Here is a 15,167-nt window from a genome sequence, read left to right as displayed (position 1 = left end):
GTTTGGTTTGGTTTTTCGAGACAGGGTTTCTCTGTGTAGCTTTGGAGACTGTCCTGGAACTAGCTCTGTAGACCAGGCTGGACTCAAACTCGCAGAGATCTGCCTGCCTCTGCCTCCCAAGTGTGGGATAAAAGGCATGTGCCACCAATACCTGGCACCCTCTATTGTTTTGAAACAAGATTTCACTATGTAGCCCTGACTAGCCCGGTACTCTCTAAAAACTAGGCTGCCTTCAAACTCAGAGATCCCCCTGCTTCTGTCTCCCAAATATTGGGATTAAAGGTTCAAGCTACCAAACTAAGCAACAATGATTTTAACCAGTCTCTGAACATTTAGAAACTTCAAATAGTTTCCATAGCACTCATCCCTTTAAAAAGTCTTCAAAGCAGGGCAGCCGGGCATGTTGGTTGTATTAGTCAGGGTTCTCTGAATTTATGGAATGAATCTCCTCTCTCTCTGACTCTCTTCCCCCCCCCACTCTGTGTGTGTGTGTGTGTGTTCTTCCTCCGTGTGGTTAGATATGTTTCCAAAAGAAGGTATAGCCAAGATAAGAGGTGTGTGTCTTTCCACTTCAAGATCCAGATCAGAAGCCTGTGAGCTCATGCCCTTGATTCTTAATCCCAGTTGGAGGCATTCAGATCTATGTGAGTTGGAGGCCAGCCTGGTCTACAAAGAAAGTTCCAGGACAACCAGGGCCATTACACAACAAAACCCTGTTTCTGAAAATAAAAGAAAATGAATACATAAATATTTTTAAAAGCCTGTGTCTTCCTGCCTCAAGATCCATATCAGAGGTGTGTCTTCCCACCTCAAAGGTCCAGGCTAGAAGTGGATTCACCCACTTCAAACCAAGCAGAAAATCTAACAGGTGTGCACTCTTATTTCTGTATTCATTCCCAGATGTGGTCAAGTTGACAACCAAGAATAGCCATCACAGTGGTGCACACTTTAATCTCCAGCAGTCAGGAGGCAGAGGCAGGTGAAACTCTATTGAGTTCCAGGACAGCCAAAGCTACATAGTACAAAACAAAATACAAAAACAACAACAACAAAAGTGAAACAGCCAGTAGCCTGGTGGTGGTGCAGTCCTTTGATCCCAGCACTTGGGAGGCAGAGGCAGGTGGATCTCTGAGAGTTCGAGGCCAGCCTGATCTACAGAGCTAGTTCCAGGACAGCTAGAGCTGTTTCACAGAGAAACCCTGTCTCAAAAAACTTAAAAAAAAAAAAACAAAACAAAAAACAAGCAAAATAAAAACATAGGTGAGCCATGTAGCATCACACATCTTTAATTCCAGAATTCTGAAGGCAAATGCAAATAAATCTCTGTGAGTTCAGGGCCAGCCTGGTCTACACAGTGACTTTCAGGACAGGCAGGGCTACACAGAGAAACCCTGTCTTGCAAAAACAAAACAAAACAAAACAAAGACCCTAAAAACAGCAGGAAAGGTTTGCATGATCCCACTGGGTACAAGGCTGGGTACTCAATACTGAAATATCAACAGCAAAGCCAAGAGCAGGACTCAGAAACCCATCTCCCACTGGCTTTTTTTTTCCTTTAGGACTAGTAAAGGAAGGAGCTGTGGACTTCTGAGACAGTAGTATAAACTGACTGTCTCTTTCATCTTCATTCCCTTCCAGACCAGTAAGGTTCTCAGGTGGCTGCTGTACCTGTCTGCCTAGCTCTTCCTAGGAACCCTGGAGACAAGGCTATTTCCTCTGCTCCCCATGGCATGACCCAGTGTCCCTGGTCCAAAAGCAAGTCCTGTGGGACAGCCACTGTTTCCTCATTTCATCCTATGCCCAACAAAGTGGCTCAACTGCAACACTGTGTCACTGCATGTGTTGTTGGTTAGGAAATGAGTAGATGAAGCTCTAATGTGTGCAAGACTGTAACCAAGCCCCTCAGTGCTTTCCAGGGTTTGAAGGGAAAAGGCTGTCATGTATAGTAACACATGTCTGTAATTACACCACTTGGAAAGCAGAGGCAGGATGATCCCCATTCATTTGAATCCATCCTTGGCTACATTCTGAATTTCATGACAGCCAGGGCTACATAGGGAGACCCTGTCTAAAATAATAGATCATGAACAGGAGGAACTGTCTCCATCCTAAACATCATGGTTACAAGTATCAGAAATTACAGACCACTGATTTAAAACAGAAGTTTATTTTTAGCCATTCATGAAATATGAAGAAGGCAGTGTCACCTTCAGGATCTTGGGCAAGGCTCCATCCATCCACATCTTAGTGGCAGACATGATCAAGATTACCATCAGGGCCCTGGTTGGCCCTGACCTTAGCAGTCTGAAGCTGCCTTCAAAGGTTGGTCATCTCAGAGGTCATCAGGACTGGGAAAGTGCTCTGTCTTAATATGAGAACACTCTCAAAGTTAAAATGGCCTTGATATCACCAGGGGGTGACTTTAAACCTTGAGAAGGGAAGAAAGAGAGCTCAGAATACTGATCAGGGCTTACATCACTCCTGACTGTGGCCAGCTACTCATGTTTCCTCCAGCAAAGCAGGGAGGACCAAGGAAGCCCTGGGTCCCTGGAAACCCCAGCTCATGGCCTTTCACCACCTTGGCCTCAGAAGGTTAGCAACAGACTAGAATATGGGATTCTAGGACTCAAGAAAGAAAGAGACAGGGAGAAAGGAAGGGAGGAGAAGGAGGGAGGGAGGAAGGAAGGAAAAAGAAAGAAAAAAGTTCAAAGATTCAATTCTTTTGTTTGTTTTTAGTGTGGTTCTTTTTTGTTTTTCTTTTTCTGATTTTTTTGAGATAGCTTTGGAGCCTGTCCTGGCACTTGCTCTGTAGACCAGGCTGGCCTTAAACTCAGAGTCACCTCTGCCTCCTGAGTGCTGGGATCAAAGGCATGCACCACCACTGCCTGGCCTGTTTGTTTTTTAAGACAGGGTTTTCCTGGCTGTCCTGGAACTAGCTCTGTAGACCACACTGGCCTTGAACTCACAGAAATCTGCCTGCATCTGCCTCTTGAATGCTGGGGTTAATGGCATGTGCTGTTGATGCCAAGCTGCCACTACCACCTGGCTAGAAATTCTGTTCTTAAGACCCTTCTGAATGTTTCTGCATACCTCAAAATGGTAAGAGCCGGATTCTTAGCCTTTAGAGCTCAACAGCTGGTGGTATACTTGATCATAAAGATCCATAATATTTAGCAACAAATTTTATCAAAGCATCTGAGTTAATCATGCTTTTAGATTTAATATAAAATGTGTTAAAGCCTACATGAACACCAAATTAAACTACTTCGAACATCAGGGGGAAAAGCATGGGAGAGGGTGTTAGTCCAACTTGTTCTGGCCTCACCCTACCAGCCATGCTAGGGTCCCTTAGCTGCCTCCTGCTTCTAGGGTTTAAGTGCTGCTTCAGACCCACAGCTCTGAGTTTTCACTCTCCAGAAGCCTCTCTAATCACAGACTCCACTAAACCTTCAGAGAACTGCACATGCTGCCTGCTTGACCATCACCACCCGACCTCAGAGCCTTAAGAGCCCTTTCTAGACAGGAACAGGCTGAAAGCCCCTGGGATACTGCTCTTCTAAAACTTATAATCCTGGTTGTCAACTTGATTGAATTTAGAATTAACTAAGGGGCACACCTCCTGGCACACCTGTGAGGAATTGTGATTGTTAAGTGAGAAGACCCACCCTAAATGTGTGCAGCACTTTCCAGTGGCTGCTTAGATATAAGGAGGTCCAAGACATGGTTTTGCTGCTTCTCTCTGGCAAGTTTGTCTACCTTTTTGCTGCTATTTTTCTCTTACATCAGAACTCAAAGTTCTTCAGCCTTCCAACTTGTGACGAAGGACAGGAATCCTCCATGCTTCCAGCACTAGATTAAGACTACAAAGGTATCCAGTTTCTTAGATTTTGAAGCTACTGGTTCTCCACCTTTTTTTTTCAGGGTGCAGACAGCCACAGTTGGATGACCAAGACTGAATTGTGTAAGTCAACGATATATTTTTATTTTCTTATTTATTTTTATTCTATCAGTTCTGTTCCTCTAGAGAAGAGCTAAAACATCCACTTTCCACTCATGCCTGACCACAGCAGATATGACAATAATTCAGGAAAATCAGCTTATGTTAAATATCCCACACATCAACTCTAAGTCCAACGGGGTGCCAGGCTAGACTGACTGGATCTGGTAACCCCCTCCCAAAAATGAACTGGTGCCTCAAGGGAGAGACTCCAGAGGCAAGCTCCTTTTCCTGGCCTGTGCCCCAGCTCCTTGCATTCTCTCTCCTCCCTCCATTCTCCATAGGTCACCAACCTGCACGTTAGCCTCTTTCCTATTTTTCAGTGCGATATGTAATCCAAATCCAAGTCACCTTTGTTCCTCCTAAAGCTCACCTTAGATCCGTCCCTCTCTCTTCCTTGCTGCCTCAAACCTGTTTAGATAACCGCAGGGATTGTGCATATCCATTCCTTCAGCAAATAATCACAGAGCAAGGAATATGCCAAGCAGAGTTGGGAGGCGGGGCACCACAGCGGGCGGTACTCTATAGCCTAGTGCCTGGACCTCTGTGTCCTAACATTGACCCTCACACAGACTGGCGTTCCTTTTCTTCTCCCAGCGAACCTGAAAGCCTTTCTTTGCACCTGTTGTTCCCTCTGCCCCACATATCCTTTTCAGAAATGTCACCTCTGAGACGCCTCCCCTACTGCCTGTCTTAGACATTTCCTCAAACTCCTTTCTTTCTGGCCTCACTGGTCTCCTGCCGCACCCAGCAGGCCGAATCTCACCAGCACAGAGACAGCATCTACGCGATCACCCACTACAAAACTAGAGTTTTGACGGCATGAACCCACCATCTGTACCAGCCTGACCCTTTAGAATAGCGCGGCTTTGCTTTGACCCTCGGCCTTATCGGCTGTAAGGAGCATCACTCCCTGCAGGGCGCATAACCTTAGGTCCTACGGATACCGTGGGCCACGTACACAATAAGTGAGTCAATAATAATAAGAGGCAATAATAGAGGCAACCAGAGTATCTCCTTCCGCACAGATCCAATAGACACCAAAGGGTGCAGCCAATCACCCGCGCGCTCCAAGCTGCGCAAAACGAGTCCCGGCAATCCCAGAATTGCCTCCCCTCAGGAAAAAAAAAACTAAGCGCTGCGACGCTCCTCCTATAAACAGTCGCGCCTTTAATTCTCCACCGCTCGCGTACATTGGCTGAGAAACTTGACGTCATCGCTGCGCGACGACGCAGTGTCTTCCCGCTTCTCAACTCTGACGACAGAGTTGCGCCGGCCTCCGGGTCTGAGAAGAGCGGGAGGAGGTGGCGGCCTCGGGAAGATGTAAGTTGGGAAGGAATCCGGCCGCATCCGAACTTCAGGGACCTTCTGCCAGGCTCGGTGGGGCGCATCGTGGAGCCGGTTGCGTCCCGCAGCCCCACAGTGTGGTAGAGGCCTGCCGGCGACGCGCAGAATCCGAAGAGAAAGAGTGGTTCAGGTCGGGCGGAGTGGGAGGCGTCGAGGCCGCGGCCCGGAAGTGGTCGAGGCGGTCGCAGACGGAAGGGCGATCCCGCATCGTTAGCTTGGCGGCGCCCAGGTTAGCTTGCAGGATTCCCAGCTGCCGCGAGGCCGCCTCTTCTCTTGTTTTCTTGTGTAGCTGGAGACCTAGGCTCACCACGCCAGGCCCTACCTGAGTTGTGAGTGGGAAAGGGTGGGAGGCGAGGTCGATATATGCGGACGGTGCCGATTGTGAACCGGCCTAAAAGGTTGGCTTTCTTTCAGATCTCTTTCCATGAGTGTTGCTCTGGGCCTTGAGGATCCGGCTCAGGGTGGACTGAGCACGGTTCCCGAGCTCAAAGAGACTATTGGAAGGTTATGGTTGATGGCTGAGAGACGTGAAGTAGGCTTTCTTTCTCTACCTTGTGTTATTGCGTAGGCACGGCGCCTCAAATGTGCTTTTATATGTAGAGAGTGATTTGAAGGTTGCCGAAACGGTCTCTGTTCTAGATTTAACTAATTGTTTTCTCCTCTCTGGCTGTTGTACGTACACCTTTCCGGAGGATGGGGAGGTGACCAAAGTCCTGAGCAACGTTACCTGAACTTGTGTTAACAGAGAACCTCACCTTTGCTTCTAGCACTCGACCAACCCAGCAAAGTGTTCACTTACTCTATAGTTCATATTTGTGGACTGCTTAAAAATAACGGATTCTGATTGTTTCATAACCTGTTGGGGTGGGATGCACAAGCGAAATTGCTATTCTTTGACACTGATAGCTATGGAGCGCTTGGGTAGCAACCCAAACTGAAATGTTAAAGAGCAAAATTTAAATAATTTAGTATGGAAAAACTACAAATATCTAGCATTTTTATATTGGGTATATGTTATAAAAGTAATATCTTATTAAAAACTAGTTTTGGAACCCACACACCACCTTTGATCCCAGCACTCTCAAGAAAGAAAAAGTATTAATTTTGTACTGTCAGTCTGTATCAGTAGAGTCCTTGTTAAGTGAGGGAGTTTAGCAAGCTCTGTAGACCAGGTTGGCCTCAAACTCAGAGATCCCCTCCTTTGGCTTTCCAGGTGTTGGGATTAAAGGCGTGTGCTACCATTGCCCAACCAGCCCTTGGGTTTTACTCTCCAGCAGTACAAGGGGGAAAAAAAAAACTTCTTTCCACCAGTCTTGATGTGGCTGTAAGGAAATTTTAGGTTGTGTTCATGGCTCACACGGTTATTGGACAGTGTTCTATGTGATCTTAAGGTGAGCTGTTACAAGCTTTATTAAGCATTCAGAAATCATGTGTAATGAGGTAAGAGTGTGGATGTAGATTCCAGACGAGCACAAACAGCTTCAAGCTGGGTGCCATATCAGATTCACAGAATAATTTAGCTAAAGCCTTTGGACAATTGTCAGGAAAGGTGAAGCCTTTCAGTAGTTCAGTAGATCAGTTGGTAGCCTACAAGCCCAGTGGAGGCAAGAGAAGCAACAGTCAAACTTTCCTGCATAGAGAGAACATTTGAAGCCAGCCTGGGTAGGAGACCTTATCTTTAACAAAATATAAGCCTTTTAATCCTTGTACTCAGGAGGCAGGGGTTAGCCTGAGCTACATAGAGAGTTCCAAAACAGTCAGTGCTACATAATAAAGAGATTCTATTGCCAAAAAAATAAATAAATGTTAGAATAACAATGAGTGCCAGCAAGACTTAGTGGCACATGCCTTTAATCCCAGAACTTTGGAAGTAGAACAAGAGGATCTCTGAGATCAAGACAAGCCTGGTCTACAGAGTGAGTTCCCAGACAAGCCAGATCTATGTAATAGAGAGGTCCTATCTCAGTAAATAAAATAAAATAAGAATGAAGGCGTGACCAAGATGATAGTGAAGCACGAAATCAAACACAGGCATGCTTGCTTACTCCAGATCATGAATCAGTTTTTTTCCCCGGTGGGTGTGTATAATATGTTGTAGGGTAAACAGCTTGAAAAGATGTTATGACCCTGGAAAGGAGCTGTATAAGTAACCATTTACCATCTTCCATTTATTTGCCCAAAGCCAAGGGCTCTTCTCTTTGGGGCTAGAATGTTTATTCAGCAGCATCTAGAAATGCCCTGTCTCTGAAATCAAACTTTAATGGTGTATTCTTTCTCTCGTGGTTACAGTTGAGGAGGTGAGAGACTTAAGATACATCCTGAGGCCTTGGCTTATACTTTTCTCCCTAAGAAGAGAGCACAGGAAGCACTTTGTATTTCAGTTATTGTTACTGTTACTAGTGTATTGCTAATAAACCTTCACACAGCCTGTAAGACCTTACCCCACCCCATTCCAAGTTTCAAGGTTTGTGCCTACCTGACTGCTGCCTAGATCTAACAAGTAATTTTCCCCATATTTGCTTTATAGTTTACCCACTTGACGGTCTTACTTTTTCTTGCTTTTGGCCCTACTCCAACAGGGTTTCTTGGCTGTCCTGGAACTAGCTCTGTAGAGAGGCTGTCCTCAATCTCTTTGCCTTCTCTGTCTCCAGAGTGCTGGGATTAAAGGTCTGTGCCACCACTGCACAGCTTAGGACCCTTTTTTATGTTCTTCTGTGATGTTTTGTCCATTTGTGTGAATATTTAATGTTTTGGTGCTTGTGACTCAAAATGACCTAGTCATCATTCAGTGTATCCACAAAGGGAATTGTGGCAATAAGACAAATTTGAACCTGTCAGTTCTGAAGCCATCTACAGGTGGTTTATCATCAAACTTAACCAGTGAACTCTATTGTTGTGCAGGCTCTAAAATAACTATGACAGGTACAGTTACCATCCCCATCCCATTAATTAAAACAATGAAGAATCTTAATAAGTCTATACCTTAAGACAAGACGTGTAAAAAAATTTTTCCTATTAAAAAAAAAAAAAAACTAAGGTGGCCATTCCATTTGTGCCTCTTATGGGGGTAGGAAAAGCATCCATGAGGAAATAAGGGCTATCCTCTGAGTATACAAGCTGTGCACAATCTCTGTTGGCTATGTTCCCTTGCCTTCTTCTTGTGTACTCAACTTGCAAAGTGGATTTGTTGCGTTGTCAATTCGTTTACTCTATTTCAATCCTTTTATCTTGTTACTAGGCTGCTCTTTGGCGTAAATTGCAATCGATTAGGGATCGTTTCTCAGACTCAAGTTAGAAGTGAGAGTTCAGATAAGTGAGGCCGACATTGCTGCTTTGAACACCTCAGAAGGGGAGAATGGATTTATCAGGAGTGAAAAAGAAGAGCTTGCTAGGAGTCAAAGAAAATAATAAAAAGTCCAGCACTAGGTAATCCTTCTGTAAGATTTTTCTAGTGCTATTTTGGGGTGCTTGCTGTTTAGGGACCCTCAGAGAGGGGAGATTTTGTGTTCTATAGTGAGTGTCCTATTCCAATTATTGTTTTGCTCTGTGATCACCTGGGGTCTTAGGATTCCCTTTAGACCCCACTATTGGGTTGTATTTCAGGGTTTGGTCAAGGGAGCTTGCAACCTTACATTCTTCCTCACCATGCAGGGCTCCTTCTCCTACCAAGCGCAAGGACCGCTCTGACGAGAAGTCCAAGGATCGCTCTAAAGATAAAGGGGCCACTAAAGAGTCAAGTGAGAAGGATCGTGGCAGGGATAAGACTCGGAAGAGACGCAGTGCTTCAAGTGGAAGCAGCAGCACCAGGTGGGGCAGAGGGGCACTGCTGCAGCCCTGTCTTCCTTCGCGGTGAAGCCCACCAGGGACTACCTCTTTTTTAGAAGGGTGATACATTTGTGTGTTGTGGAGACCAGAGATCAATGTAAAGAACATTTGTTCTTCCTATGTCCCCACGAACAAACCAACGTGCACTTCACTGTTGTGTTTATTGGGATTACTTACACTGCAGTGGGTGCCCGGTTATTGATAGGAGCATTGTTGATAACTCTCCTGTGGTTGTGTAGATGAAGTTCTCATCCCTCATAATCCCCTACTTAAAGCATCTGCCTGAGGCCATGTACAATTAGGGAAGAATTACATGGTAGAGCTGGTTGAGAGGGATGCCTGGATACTACTCCCTGTCTCTTCCTTCCAAGAGAGACTAGCCCAGCTGTAGTGATGATGATCTTTGGTCCAATTGAACTGAGTGACAACAGTTTGGCTGGGAGGATAATAGTCCTGTAGAACAGTGTTATTCCCCAGGAGCTGTCCATCTTGTTTTTTGAGACAGGGTTTCATTGGTGCTTGAAAGCAACCAGACCCTTGGATTGTTGCCAATACCCTAAGTTATGGCATGTGGTTTTGAGTTTCATCTTGTTATATATGATATATAGTCTTGATATGTATGTTTATGGATGTGAACTCTTCTGTGATACTACTTGAGAAATGTGATGTTTAGATGACATGAATTGTTTTTCTTGCAAGTAGGTATTCATTCTGAATTTTTTAAAGTATATGAGTTTTGCCTGTGTGTATGTATGCATACCATGTGTGTGCCTAGTTTTCACAGAAGCCAGAAGAGGGCATTTGGTCCCCTGAAACTAGTCACAGGCAATTGTGAGCTGCCGTGTGGGTGTGTGTTGGGAACCAAACCTGGGTGTTCTTACCTGCTGAGTGGTATTTTCAGCCCCTAGAGCTTATTTTTTGGAAATTGAAATCCTGCCTAGGTCTATCTACAGCCCTGTTGCAAGCTGAGGTATTGATCTGACTTTTGCTAGATAGACTCCTGCCTTTTCTCCATTGGTAAAGTTAAGGGTTCTGTATAGGTGAAACAACAACCTGTCTTTACTTTTCTGTTACTACATGGTGCTGGGGCCTGTCAGATGTCATTGCTGACGAAAACAATGAGGCTATTTCCTCTACTGGGCAGTCTTCTGAATAGAAATGTGACTCTTGCTCATTGACTCTGTAATGCCGGCACCTTTTCCTTAGGTCTCGATCCAGCTCAACCTCCAGCTCGGGCTCCAGCACTAGCACAGGCTCAAGCAGTGGCTCCAGCTCCTCCTCTGCATCTAGCCGCTCAGGAAGCTCCAGCACATCCCGAAGCTCCAGTTCTAGCAGCTCTTCTGGCTCCCCAAGCCCTTCTCGGCGCAGGCATGACAACAGGCGGCGTTCCCGCTCCAAGTGAGTCCAGGATGGTTAACCTGCTTGTTACCATAGTTATTAGAACAGTAGATAAGGGGCTGACAAGATGACTCAGTGGGTAAAGGTTTTTGCTGCCAAGCTTATGACAACCTGAGTTCAGTTTCTAGGGTCCACATGGTGATGTGTGATGACTTCCACAAGTTATCCTCTGACCTCCACATATACACTGTAGCACATAAATATAGTAAATGTGATTTTTTTTTAAAGTATATCAAAAGGAAGTGTGCATTCTTATAATCCCAGTACTCCGTATTTCTAGTAGGATGGTCAGAAGTTTGAGGCCATCGTGGGTTGCATGTGAGCCTATCTCAAAAGAAAAAAAAAAGTCATCAAAGGAGTTAAGAGTGTTAGTAGGTTGTCTCAGTAAATGTACTTCCTGCCAAGCCTGACCACCACAGTGCCTGTCCCTGGAACTCACATGGAAGAAGCTGAGAGACCAGCTCATAAAAGTTATCCTCTAACCTCTACACATGTTACCCTGGTACATGCCCATACAGAATAAAAGCAGATGGGTGGGTGTGTTTTAATTTGAAGGGTTTCTAAATCAGGAATAATGTGTTAGTATTCTGTTGTTAAAAGGTATGACCAAGGCAGTTCTTATAAAGGAAAGCCTCCCCCCCCCCCCATTTATTTATTTATTTATTTATTTGGGTTTTCAGGGCAGGGTTTCTTTGTATATGGCTTTAGCTATTCTGAAACTAGTTCTGTAGATCAGACTGGCCTCCAATTCACAGAGATCCACCTGTCTCTACCTCCCAAGTACTGGAATTAAAAGCCTACACCACTAAAGGAAAGCATTTAGTTGGAGCTGGCTTACAGTTTGAGAGGTTTAGCCCTCATTCCCATGTGGCCTCCTGGGTGCTGGGATTTTAGGCATATTCATCATGCCCAGCTGATATTTTTCTTTTTTCAGTGCTGGGGGCCAAATCTGGGACCTTTTTCTGAACCCCACCCTACACCCACTATATATAGTTGATGGGAATTGAAATTTTCTGGGTGTTTTATTTTCAGGTCCAAACCACCTAAAAGAGATGAAAAGGAGAGGAAAAGGCGGAGCCCTTCACCTAAACCCACCAAAGTGCACATTGGGAGGCTTACCAGGAATGTGACCAAGGTAAGAAGAATCACAGATCCATGAGGGTTGGATGGGGTGTGTGGCTGGACAAGCTGGTATCTGGCAACTGCTGCACCTAGAGTATAGTCCTTCAAAGAAGCAGTCCATGGCTTGATTGGAACAATGCTTAAACCTTTTTAATGGACTACTGGGGATTTACTCAGCATTTAGTGAATTCCCTTTGACAATTAAGTAATAAATGTGATCTTCTTTCTCTAGGATCATATCATGGAAATATTTTCTACTTATGGGAAAATTAAAATGATTGACATGCCTGTAGAAAGGATGCATCCTCATCTATCCAAAGGCTATGCATATGTGGAGTTTGAGAACCCAGATGAGGCAGAGAAGGCGCTGAGACACATGGATGGAGGTGAGTGGCCCTTGGGAGTAGATTCCAACCCAGGTGCTTCTGGGTCTCAGCACAGCCCTTTGTAAATTCTGGTTCTTATTCAGTGGGGTGTATTTACTAAGAACATGTTTTTCTGAAGTACTTGCTATTCCTGAAAAGAAAGTCAGCAAATATGAATATAAAACTTGTGGATCAAATGAAGCCTTTCTTTTGGCTTTTGCATGGGGATATTTTCTTTTATCATTTTGAGCTTTTCTATTTTGCCAACATCTCAGCATTTTTGGGATTGCTCTGCTGCACCATACAAGTCTCTTAAGACTATGTTTTTTTAATGTAACTATATTGGTGGAGTGAGTTGTTTTGTGTTTGTTTAATTTTGTTTGGTGCAGGAGGATTTGAAACAGGGTATCTCTGTAACCACTCCAGCTGTCCTGAAACTAGCTGTATAGAGCAGGCTGGTCTTGAACTCACAGAGATCCTCCTTCCTGCCTCTGCCTTCTTAGTGATGGGATTAGAGGTGTGTGCCACCATTGTCTGGCTAGGTAATGGTTTTTGGTGGTCAGTTTCCATTTGTCTTCAAATCATCGTTTTAGAGAATACAGTTTATGTCTAGCTCTAGAATGTAGGTAGCTGGGAAAGAACTGGCAGCTCGATGCCTGTTAAGCTTTACAAATATCTTAAACATTTTAGTTGGAGTTTTGTTGTTATTTTTCAATGACTGCCTTTGTGTGTGGATTTACTTTGATACTTAGCTACTTCTTTTAATTCATTTACTGGAGTTGTTTGGCTGTGAGCCAGCATCTAGCTTAGGCTGGGTTTAGTTATATTTAACCTCTGGAGTTAAATGGATATGCCCGAATTAGTCTCTGGGTACTGCAAGGTCAGAAGAGTTGTGCCCATTGTTGACACTGAGGATCTAGGTTGGAGTTCTGGGGACCCTAGATGTGGAGACAGTCTGCAACTGAGCTTCCTGTTGTCCTTTAAAAACGGGGGAAATTCAGAGCAAGATATGGTGGCTCACACCTTTAATCCAGCACTTGGGAGGCAGAGGTGGGTGGGTTTGTGAGTTCAAGTTTGGTCTGGTCTACCTAGTGAAATCCAGGACAGCCAGGGTATGTAGGAGGACCCTGTCTCAAAAAAGGAAGCTCGGCTACTGGTGTCACCTTCCGTCCTGCCCTCAAGCTTTGTGCTAGCTTGTCATTTGTTCCACTGTTGGTCCTTCTTCTGTAGAAGACAAAAGTGTCTTCTACAGAGCAGGGTTCAGAGGGTTCACATTCTTCAGAGTTTTGTGTGGTTGGTTGCCTGTCTTCTGGGAAGTTGTTCCTGTTTCAGTTAGTATCTCTGAGCTCTCATGTCCTGTTCCTGGTTTGTGTTTTTAACAACCCTGGCTATCCTGGAACTCCCTCTGTAGACCAGGCTGATCTCTAAACTCACAACAAAGATCCACCTCACCTGCCTCTTCCTTTCAAGTGCTGGATTAAAGGTGTGCACCACCGCTGCCCAGATATCTGGGGTTCTTTAATGATTATTTACCTTGGTTTGCTGAGCACCTGGCTTGGTGCTTATCGGGGTAGGTGGGGTTTTGTTTTGTATTTGAGACAGGGTCTCCCTATGTACCCCTATCTGGCCTTATCTGGACCTTACAGTGTAGACCAGGCTGGCTACAAATTCTCAAGAGATCCACCTGTTCTGTCTCTGCTTCCAAATGCTGGAATTAAAGGTGTGGCCATCTACCTCCCTGTTTCATTTGACAAAGCTAATTAAGGGTACTCCACCTCCTGAGTGCTGAGATTTTGGGCGTGTGTCACCACACCGTCACAGGTATGAATATGTTAAGTGTCCCTTTTCTCTACAGGACAAATTGATGGCCAAGAGATCACTGCTACTGCTGTGTTGGCACCCTGGCCTCGGCCACCCCCACGGCGATTCAGTCCACCTAGGAGAATGCTTCCACCACCTCCCATGTGGCGTAGGTCACCCCCACGGATGAGGAGGAGGTGAGTTAATTTGGAATTGTACACCTAAATGGCTGTGATGATTTTGAGGTTCTTCATGGCTGTTCATTCTTTTAAGGTTGAATGCAGAAAGCAGATCCAACATATAGTGCTTGGGAACTGGTCAGAGAAAGGACAGTCAAAATATGTTATTGGCAGGCAAATGAGGCCCTTCCAAAGAACTGTCTCTGTAATGTCTGAGCTAGCACAGGCCCCACCAAACGAGGTGCAAGCCTTTCCTGGGTGGCCTTTTTGGCATGGTGGCACATGCCTTAATCCCAGCACACAGGAGGTAGAGGCAGTTGGATCTCTGAGGTCAAGGACAGCCAGGGTTACACAGAGAAGAAACCCTGTTGGGGGGGGGGGAGAGAAGCTTCAGGGTCTGACATAGCAGAAGCCACAGTTCATATGGTTGTAAACAAAGTTATGACTGTCTTAGAAAAGGCCAGTGTGCCTCCATAGCTATGCTGTTTAGAACTTTTGCTTTTGGCTGACCTGATTTCTCTTCTTGCAGGTCTCGATCCCCAAGGCGCAGGTCTCCTGTGCGTAGGAGGTCTCGATCTCCTGGCCGCCGCCGCCATAGGAGCCGCTCCAGCTCCAACTCCTCCCGATAAGCAGGGACATTGATTCGTACCTCTGTAACTTATGTTCCCCCAACTCAGTTTGTCCTTTCGTTAGCCAAATTCGGATCTGTAGGGAAGGATCCCGTACAGGGTGGTCTTTGAAGACAGCCATTGAGATATCTCCTCTTCAGGAGGATTCTGGCTGCAGAGGTAGTACTGTTGATTCAGGACTGTCCCCATAGAGGTACCCTGTCGTTTGCTGGCTAGAAAGTTCACCCCATCCAGCTGGTAGCAGAGATAGCTGGCACAAGCAAACCTCCATAATGCATTACACCATTTTCCACGGGTGACCGAGAACCTGTCACACCACCTGGTCATGTCCTTACTGTTGCTGTGCCATGTCTGCAGACAGGGGACCAAGCGGCTGGGCTGTAGGTCTGACCATGTTCCCTTTCCCTGTCCCCATGTCTCTGTTATTCTCAGAAGTTGGTGAGCCAGTTCTACTACAGGGTCCTCATGGAATCTGCCACCACCCCCATTATCACCTGCCATTCAT

The 15,167-nt window shown here is 45.4% G+C and overlaps 1 protein-coding gene across 4 annotated transcripts; it reads left to right on the top strand.

Moving 5' to 3' along the window:
- Positions 1–5,161: 5,161 nt before the first annotated feature.
- Rnps1 (RNA binding protein with serine rich domain 1) lies at positions 5,162–14,775 on the top strand. Of its 4 annotated transcripts, none has more exons than XM_051181235.1 (8): positions 5,162–5,320; positions 8,583–8,770; positions 8,996–9,151; positions 10,376–10,567; positions 11,600–11,702; positions 11,922–12,075; positions 13,910–14,051; positions 14,563–14,775. In XM_051181235.1, exons 2-8 carry the CDS (start codon positions 8,700–8,702, stop codon positions 14,660–14,662), a joined length of 918 nt encoding a protein of 305 aa, XP_051037192.1. In that variant the 5' UTR covers positions 5,162–5,320; positions 8,583–8,699; the 3' UTR covers positions 14,663–14,775. The 4 variants fall into 4 exon arrangements, with proteins under 4 accessions (XP_051037192.1, XP_051037196.1, XP_051037193.1 ...); XM_051181236.1 differs by lacking the exon at positions 5,162–5,320 and adding an exon at positions 5,424–5,573; XM_051181237.1 differs by lacking the exon at positions 5,162–5,320 and adding an exon at positions 5,524–5,673.
- The last annotated feature ends 392 nt before the right edge of the window (positions 14,776–15,167 follow it).

The sequence above is a fragment of the Phodopus roborovskii genome, unplaced genomic scaffold (assembly GCF_943737965.1).
Source record: "Phodopus roborovskii unplaced genomic scaffold, PHOROB, whole genome shotgun sequence".
NCBI lineage: Eukaryota > Metazoa > Chordata > Mammalia > Rodentia > Cricetidae > Phodopus > Phodopus roborovskii.
The sequence above is the reverse complement of the archived record's forward strand: the minus strand, read 5'-3'. Positions and strand labels throughout refer to the sequence as shown.

Excerpts from the sequence above, each read along its gene's own strand:
- Rnps1 (XM_051181235.1), top strand. The coding sequence starts at position 8,700 with ATGGATTTATCAGGAGTGAAAAAGAAGAGCTTGCTAGGAGTCAAAGAA. Across the intron at positions 10,568-11,599 it reads AGGCGGCGTTCCCGCTCCAA|GTCCAAACCACCTAAAAGAG; the intron begins GTGAGTCCAGGA and ends TTTTATTTTCAG. Across the intron at positions 14,052-14,562 it reads CCCCCACGGATGAGGAGGAG|GTCTCGATCCCCAAGGCGCA; the intron begins GTGAGTTAATTT and ends CTCTTCTTGCAG.